We start from the raw sequence: 8,368 nt of genomic DNA, 5'->3' as shown, positions 1-8,368 counted from the left end.
GAGTCTGGAAGTAGAATTTTGTCATCATCGCCTCCGTCGACAGTGCGGATCCCGTCATAGCCGAGCTAACCGCGATCACGAACGTGTAGCTTGGTGAGCAGAGGCTCTTTGCTACTAACCACCCAAAGCAACACTTACAACGAGGCAGCACATCGTCTGGCACATCTCCTCATTGGAGGAGTCAGCTATAAGGAAAGGAAGGAAGGGAAGGTAGCACATCGAATATAGCCTAAATATTTTTTTTTCTTCGCGTTCCTAAGTTCGAGCGCACAGTGTAAGCTCGGTAAGTTAAATGTGAAAAAAGCCAGCAACTCATGCCTGCCTGCAATGAAGCATATGATGCCACCAGTAAATTTAATAGATATTATACCGATGTAGCGCAACAGAATTATTGTTAAAACCTATCAGGAACTAGAGAACTCCTCGAGAACTATTGAAAAAGCGTATTGTTGAAATATATTTAAGAAATTGGGGTGCCAACTTCATACCCGTGCAGCATCTCAATTTTCGGAAAATGTTCCATTAACAGGCATTTTCAATAGTTCTCATCATAACATCCTTAAAATACGTATTTTACAAAAATTGAGGTGCTACACGAGTTTCAGCTTCAGCACCGCACTTTTTTTTTTCAAATCTCTTAAAAATGTTTCGACAATAGAGTTTTTCAATAGTTCTCGAGAAGTTCTATAGTTCCCGGTCTGATTTTAAGGGTTGCCTAGGGAACCAGCGGTGAGTAGCGGAAAACCTCTGCCCGCCAAGTTACGCGTTCGTGTTCACGTTTAGCTTGGCTACGACGGGATTCGTATTGTCGACGGAGGCGATGATCACAAAATTCTACATCCAGACTCGCCGCTATGATTTAGCGCCAAAGATTTTGTTATCGCCCGAAACCGTAGCATTGTGCATCTCCCTACTCATCTCTGTTTGCGTTACGTTGGGTTACCTTCTGGCACATTATCTCATTGGAGGAGTCAGCCATAAGGAAAAGAAGGAAGGACGTTGGGTTACCTCATTGGAGGAGTTAGCCGTATTGAATGTAGGGTGGAAGGATGTGGATTACGTTATGTTAGGTTAAGCTACGTATGTCAGGAGAGATAGGTTGCGTTAGCTATTGGGTTATCAACGTGTGATTTCTAATGGGACAGCGTTAAGAATGTTCGTGCGTGCGATTCTCTGATCAGCTTTAATCATTGAGTGACATTCAAGAGGTTTAGCATGACGAGAATGTCCTTAGTCAGGATAAAGACTCGGTTCTGTAGAGGGTTTGATTCATCAGTTGGACACATCGTGAGAAATTACTCGGTTCCAGCATCGAGTGAAAAGCATGAGAAGAAAGCACCCCAGTATCCACCTATACAGGATCAGTTCTTTAAAGAGAGACGTCGGAGAACATACGAAAAATGGCACGAAGATATTAAGAGCATTAAAACGGTCGAGGAAAAGTTATTCAAAATCAATGTGCCACGCTACTATGGCTGGAAATCATTGATGATGCACGAATATCAGATACCGTACAACAGTCTTGATCAGGCACAGTACATTACCAGAACGCATTTGGTAAAAGATATGAAATTACCTTCCTATTATGAAACTCTATTAGGCTCTGATCAATTGGACCACATTGTTCAAGAAATTAGGAGTCAAGTGGAAGATGCCATTGCATTCGAATACATTGACAGAAAGTAAATAGATTGTTTCTTTTCCTTATACATTCATAACCTTTAGAGGTATCTTATAAGATTATACTTATTGAAATGCATTGGTCACTCATTCATTGTTACAGGAGAGAGGGTATATTGTCTGAGAATGAATTTGAAAATCGCTTTCTGATAGACAGTACAATGGCTGAGGCAGTCGTACGGCAAGTAAACAGAATCTTACTAGCTAATCTTTCCTCCAAGTATTCGCATTTATTGGAAACTCAGGTGGATTATAATTCACGACTGGAAGCTTTTTGGGTTGTTGGTGGTATAGATCCAACTTACCAAGTCCAAAAATGTAAAGAGAATGTACCTTATTTAAAAAAATATGCCAACGACCCCGTAGATAGGCACATTCAATACAAAGGAAAGCCAATTGCGCAGTTGAGATACGATTTTCCATTACATGAGTTTATTAGTTTAAGTGAATCGGAAAATCCGGCATTAACAGTGCCACAGTATACCTTGGATCCAAGAACACTGGGGTATTCACACGAATGGCAGCATGGTACAAGTATTCCAGGTTTTTGGCCAGGGGATAAAAGTGAATTTGGTGGATTGTCTTACCATAATTGTAGTTATTTAACAATAAGACCAAAAGAATATAACGATGAAATCGATGCACTTTCTACGCAATCTCTATTGGCGTCTTATGCATGGTTACTTTCGCAAGCTTGTTATCAAGGTACAAATTATGTTTGTGTAAAAAAACATGTTGCTAACCATATTTCTTACTAAGAATATTATTGCACTGATTGCAGCGATTCTTGTGAACGATAGCTATAGTTTTTAAACGAATTTTGTTTTAAGGATTTTCAACGTTTAATGACTTAACGTATCCTCTGGTGACGCAAACAATTATAACTAATGGTCAGACATGGTCATTCTCTGCGTACCAATTGAACACTACAGTAGTACACTCGGATCATGTGAACAATAATCCCAGAAGAAACGTTTGCTGGATTACAAAACCCTTGAAACTCTTTGAGAAAGTGGAGAATGGCAAACTCGTTGGATTTAATGAGGATGTGCTCAGGTATATCGTGAGTTTTTACGCGAATGCGCCGCAGGAACGAGTGGGTATTAATATGAAGCCGTACTTGGGCGAAACTGAAAATGTCGTGGCTGATATCGAGGATCCCGAGAGACGCGCGTGGCTAGAAAAACATTACAAGCATCTTGTATCCAACAGACCAAGGCATAGGTACACTACCTTTCTTGCTGGAATTAAAAAGGCTACTTATAGAATTAAATTGTTTCCACTTTTTGCTAGACTACACTATGGAAATATTTACCATGAATTGTTATTTATCTTAGGTTGAGGCCCGAAATCTATGCCTGGCAGAAAATTTACATGATCGATAATAAGAGAAGACCCATGGAAAAGAGACGGGAGCCGTGGCAATTCAACATCAATATGGGACGTCGCCGATTGGACGACCATACACCTGAATATATACCAAAGGCTTTGAGACCCGGTGGCCCAAAGAGTAGGAAGAAATGGGCAAACACATATTACCCTTAATGAAGTAAGTGTAATGAGTTAATCAGATACACAATGTATTATAGAAACCATATCTTTGGTATTATATACAGTTTGAGAAAAGAAAGTATATTTTTATTTGACGTCATATCCGTGTGTCTTTCCAATTGCGTTTCCCGTCATCTATTTACTTGTAGATGATCGTGTGAATAGAGCTTCCTGGTAGTTTTACGTTTATATAACCTCTGTTGGGATCTTTTATTGATAGATCTTGTGCAGTCCCGTTCCTGAAAGGATTCAGCAATTAAGGAAAAGATTACATTAACGCATATCACCGACAGATGCATTTGAAACAAAGAAAGTGAGAAAGGAGTCGTGCTTGTGGCGCGACCCTGAATTGCGAACGTGCGGGTTCGCATCCTAAGCGGAAGTGCAGAACATCCGTTAATGTTGTCTGGTCTACGTTAAGGTCTGTGAATGGAAGGCGTCAAGGGAAGATTTTCCCGTGGGTACCATTTTGAATCCCGTGTATATGTGATGTGCCAGTTATTACTATGTTGACGAATCAGTATACGAGCAATGCATGATCGCCATTTTGAGGCCAAATACTGTAACGTCAGGGGGATGATCTTCCCTGACACGTTGATTCCATTTACGAATCTTGTCCTACATCTATCGTATCTATGTATCGATCATTGTAGACTTACTTGTTGTAAAGCACAATGACCGTATCATTTGTTGGAGTGATAAAAGCTACGGACTTGATGTCGCTGCTCGACGGAAGGTCAATCCTAACGGAATTGCGGGGTATGAATTTGCTGAAGTGGGCAAGTGCGTAGTATGTAGGTTGTTTGTAAAATTCATCGTTTTCGGCATTAACTATAATCGATGAATCGACAAAATTTGTAGTCCAACTCGGACCTCCTTTCTCATTAAGTGCAAGATTCCACTCAATCCAGCCAGTTGTCCAATGGGAGAGGTTCTAAGAAAACAAAAAAGAAAAAAAAAAGAAGAAAAAGAAAGAAAATAGCAAAAGAAACTGGTAACTACGTGTCTCAGTTAAGGTAATTGGCTTAAGGCCGCTGTTCAGTTATTCTATGTGTAATCTTCATTCTCCAAGATTACTCTTCACATTAAGACATTCGATGCACTTAAAGGAAGCTCACCCGGATCTCTGACGCACAAGGAAGATGACTAAACCAATATTTTCACGAGTCAATGTAAAATAACAGAATCGAAAGGGCTGTAACGCTCTCCTGGCTTCCGACGTCATAGCGCCATGTACGTATGCACACCTAGAATAGCTTAACGGTAGCCTCAATGGGTTATATTATTGACGCACCTCGATTATGTCCAAGATGTAAGACTCTCCCCGCGTCCAGGATCCTAGCATAACCTTCTCGACGTCCGTGGGGTAAGCTCCTGAAGAAAAAAAGTACAGATGAGACATCTCGACACACTGAGCGGAAAAGTGTATTGTCGATTGAGGAAACGAATTAGCACTGGATCGCCTTTCACAAGCTCGAACGTAGTTTTCAATTACTTGGACTAACGGCAATAAAGTAATCGATAATAAAAACAATGCGACATACTAGGTATCAGTATATGAAAAATATGTGATTTGGCGAGAGTAAGATCTTCAAGCGGAAACATGATTTGCGGGCGACAGTTAGCTTTCATTTCCGCGAAATTGTGACTTGTAGCTGCTATCGGATGTCGCATTGATAATTCGTATTCTCGGTATCAGCCAGGATTGTATACTGACCGGCACAGGCTTCTGTCATAATGAGAAATTTATCAGGAAATTCATCGTGTGTCGCATCGAGAACCGACGACCCGATCAAATTGTCCCAATACCAATGGAAAGCAACGCCGTCCGTGTAATTTTTGGTCTTTGGGTCTTTGAAGAGTTTGGCAATAAACCAAGGTAACTCGAATTGCTGGTCGTCCAGAGTCAAGATCTTGGTAGCGTTGTACGGCGAGGCGCGCAACGTAGGTCCTAAATTGTTTGATATCCAGTTGGATAAAGAAGATGGCGTCCATCCCATACTGTTTATTGAAATGATTGGTATCAACCCATTGAACGGCTCGTTTCCCGTAGAAAGTGACCACATTTCCAAACCGTAGTCCTTGTACGCATCCATGAACTTGATCAAATAATCCGTATATAATTGATAATACTCCTTCTTGAGAAATCCTGCATTGACAATTGGATCCACATTTTATGAAAAAAACAAAAAAAACAAGGATGCAAAGTGGAACACAGCACATTGCTTCTTCATTACTTTCCGCTTTTCTCAAAGCCATTTCTACGAGGAAGTACGTTGATTAATTATGGCTTCCCCATATAGGAAGCTTTCTGAAAATTGAAAAACATTGAGAAAAAACTGTGCAAGGTTCTACTTTGCATCCTTGGTACATTGTCTTTAATTAGAGTGGATAAGGTTAACAATTTTTTTTTTTTTTTGAAAAATTGAATATCCCATGAATCTGTACCGATTTCGTTCAAATTCAATACGATGTAACATTGAAGATATTTGCAAATATAAGGAACTATTCTAAAACCATCGGTATGGTACCGGTATGTGGAGGAAAACTTTGTGAAATATGAAAAGACAGAAATACTAGCTAGTTCTACTTCCCGATAACAGGGAGCTTGAGTATCGGAGCCTCCTAGTCGTGATGATGCGGACTGAAACGTTTGCGAAACGTCGGCACGAAGCTGAACACAGACGCGGCTGCCATCCAGGAACCATGAGTATTAATGATAATATTGGCCGCGAAAGCCTAAAATCTGAAACTGTATCGTTTCTAGAAGCGCGAGTGATCAAGGGAAAGTAAAATTAAAAGATTACCGATCCCGTTATAATCGTTATTAGTTTTCATCCATGGCGGTGCCGTCCAGGGGGCAGCCAAGAATTTTAAATCGGGATTTAGTTCCAAGGCTTTTTGCATTAAGGGTATTTTGTACTGCAGATCTTCGTCGGCCAGCGCGAACTGCGCGAGACTGATGTCGTCTGGAGAATCGTCGTAGGTGTATTTGCGGGTGGAAAAGTCGGAGCCACCGATCGGTATTCGGCCGAAATTGTATCTGCTTCCATTGACGCCGAAGTAGGCCCTGAAGAAACTCCCGAAAAGTTAGCGCGGCCCCAAGAGGCAAAGTCACTTTTTCCACTTACTCCATCAAATTGTTCTGGGCGGCTTGGCTCAAGTTTTTAATATTTATTCCAGCAGAGTCGCTAAATGCGCCACCGAATCCGGTGATTGATTGGTAGGTTAGACTTCTGTTTAGATTGAAATTGAGCTCACTGGTTGGTTCATTGCTGAACTCTCCGGTGGTTTGATTGAATCGCTGACCACGTTTGCTCGAGACGTAATGCAGGTAGCTTCCTTCTTTCGGCAATGATGGCTCTGGCGTAACGTCGCAATAGGTAGAATTGCACACGCAAACCGTTCCGTCATTTCCAAAATCACGGGGGATGCACTCGTCGCTCGCGCTTACTGTCGAACAAAGTGTTTTCCGTTGAATGTCGCATCGTGTAACAGCTACTTATCGTATATTGGCACTATAATATGGGTTGCCATTGTCACTTACCGATAAGCACGAGGGAGGCCAGCAGCAGGAAGTATCGCATAGCAGCAGGAAGTCGCATGTGGGATGAGAGTTTGATGCAACGCAGGCGACTAATGGCCGCTGCTTTTAAACTGCGCGAACGGTCGTCCACGCTCAAGGAGTCCTCGCTTTACGATTTCCGAGTCTTATTTAAGTGCATTAAGCATTTGCAATGGAAATTTAGTTCTATGCCTGATATATGGCTTTTTTATTGTGATATATGGTTCTATAAAAAAATATACATACCCTGTCAATAAAAATGAATTATCTATATATACATATATTCGAGACGCAAAGTACGCATGCATGCAATACGATTGCAACGCTCATAGAGAAAATATCCTGGGTTTCGGTACACTGTTATACTGTTATTAGGACTTCAGAGGAATTCTCTTGTATCTAATTTATCTCAAAATTACAAAGTTAATAGGAACTATATTTTTCAAAGGGAACAAAGAATATACGTATAAATAAAGATTGGGCAATTGAATTTATCGACTGACTGTTCACGTCGTTTACTGAAATTTCACGATTTTATTACTATCTATTCCAGACAACGCGTAATGTTCAAAAGTCGTCTTTAAGACGTCTAAAAACACAGAAGTTGTCTTTAAGAAGACATCTTGAGGATGACTTTTCAACATATGCCTTGTCTGGGATAATATTAAAAATCTCAGAAATTTCTTTAGTTACCTTTTGTCTACCCGTATTTAATATTTTCACGCTTCTTTTTCGGTTTGTCCTAATCCTTCTGTACTTTGTGAACGAGAGCACGAATCGTACTTTTTACGAACGCACAATGCCAAACACGTACCGTTATCCAATTACTTGTTCCAATTTCTAGACTCTCTCTCTCTCTCTCTCTCTCTCTCTCCCTTTCACTTGGATTCTGCGGCGGACGAAACGGTGAGGTCGGTGATGTCGGTGAGGTCCACGAGGTGTCTCGCACAATGACGCGCGAAGATGTCGCCCGAGAGACAACGCACCCAGACATATCTTTCGTTTTCATAGAGGCCTGACGCAAGACTAATCGGAAACCAGCCTCCCGGATTATCCATTGACATACGCACGGCGACGCGTCGATGAAAACAAGAGCGAGGGTTATCGTCGTTGAACGATTACGTTATCGGGTGACTTTAATGATTTTGGGTTGAAGCATCTTCGGCGTAAGCAGAAACTTTGCCAAATTGAGATCTTTGCTTCCGATGCCCTGCGTCGCCGTGAATATTTAATTGTTACTTAACGGTTACATTATTCATGAAAAGTGGCTGGCTTATCTTTCGGTTTGTAATGTTTATTAGAGTGAATACGGAATTTCTGATTACTCAATAAATTGCGGTTTAGCAATTGTAAACGCCGAGTATTACTTATATCCTGACGTCTCTTAAATTCGTTTTCTTTAAGTAGTCAGTCTTGTACCTTGACAAGTCACTTTCGCCAGGCGTTATCCCCTTCTTTTTTTTTCTCATTCCTTGTCTCTCACCTTTCGCTTCGAGTGTCTTATCAGCAATGACATAATTATTTAGGATCGTGCTCGCTCGTTTAAATGCTTGAGCTACGTGCTTTTAGTTT

The 8,368-nt window shown here is 41.0% G+C and overlaps 2 protein-coding genes across 2 annotated transcripts; one reads left to right on the top strand and one right to left on the bottom strand.

Moving 5' to 3' along the window:
* The first annotated feature begins 837 nt into the window (after window positions 1-837).
* Window positions 838-3,331, top strand: LOC107270708 (28S ribosomal protein S30, mitochondrial). Its single transcript, XM_015745966.2, has 4 exons — window positions 838-1,682; window positions 1,784-2,385; window positions 2,511-2,904; window positions 3,018-3,331. The coding sequence occupies exons 1-4, from the start codon at window positions 1,216-1,218 to the stop codon at window positions 3,223-3,225; spliced, it is 1,671 nt and encodes a 556-aa protein (XP_015601452.1). The 5' UTR covers window positions 838-1,215; the 3' UTR covers window positions 3,226-3,331.
* Window positions 3,244-6,935, bottom strand: LOC107270712 (glucosylceramidase). The gene is made up of 7 exons (XM_015745969.2): window positions 6,779-6,935; window positions 6,363-6,684; window positions 6,039-6,301; window positions 4,949-5,380; window positions 4,526-4,605; window positions 3,891-4,165; window positions 3,244-3,470 (listed from the first exon to the last, which is right to left on the bottom strand). The coding sequence occupies exons 1-7, from the start codon at window positions 6,834-6,836 to the stop codon at window positions 3,371-3,373; spliced, it is 1,530 nt and encodes a 509-aa protein (XP_015601455.1). The 5' UTR covers window positions 6,837-6,935; the 3' UTR covers window positions 3,244-3,370.
* Window positions 6,936-8,368: the final 1,433 nt, after the last annotated feature.

The sequence above is a fragment of the Cephus cinctus genome, unplaced genomic scaffold (assembly GCF_000341935.2).
Source record: "Cephus cinctus unplaced genomic scaffold, Ccin1 Ccin1_scaffold0813, whole genome shotgun sequence".
NCBI lineage: Eukaryota > Metazoa > Arthropoda > Insecta > Hymenoptera > Cephidae > Cephus > Cephus cinctus.
Note: the sequence above shows the minus strand (reverse complement) of the source record. Positions and strands in the feature narration are given on the sequence as shown.

Bases quoted from the DNA above. Each gene is read 5' to 3' on its own strand.
- LOC107270708 (XM_015745966.2), top strand. From the start codon at position 1,216: ATGACGAGAATGTCCTTAGTCAGGATAAAGACTCGGTTCTGTAGAGGG. The intron at 1,683-1,783 runs GTAAATAGATTG...TCATTGTTACAG, and splicing joins TTCGAATACATTGACAGAAA to GAGAGAGGGTATATTGTCTG. The intron at 2,905-3,017 runs GTACACTACCTT...TATTTATCTTAG, and splicing joins TCCAACAGACCAAGGCATAG to GTTGAGGCCCGAAATCTATG.
- LOC107270712 (XM_015745969.2), bottom strand. From the start codon at position 6,836: ATGCGACTTCCTGCTGCTATGCGATACTTCCTGCTGCTGGCCTCCCTC. The intron at 4,606-4,948 runs GTCAGTATACAA...TTTTTTCTTCAG, and splicing joins TATGACAGAAGCCTGTGCCG to GAGCTTACCCCACGGACGTC. The intron at 4,166-4,525 runs GTGCGTCAATAA...TTGTTTTCTTAG, and splicing joins ACATCTTGGACATAATCGAG to AACCTCTCCCATTGGACAAC.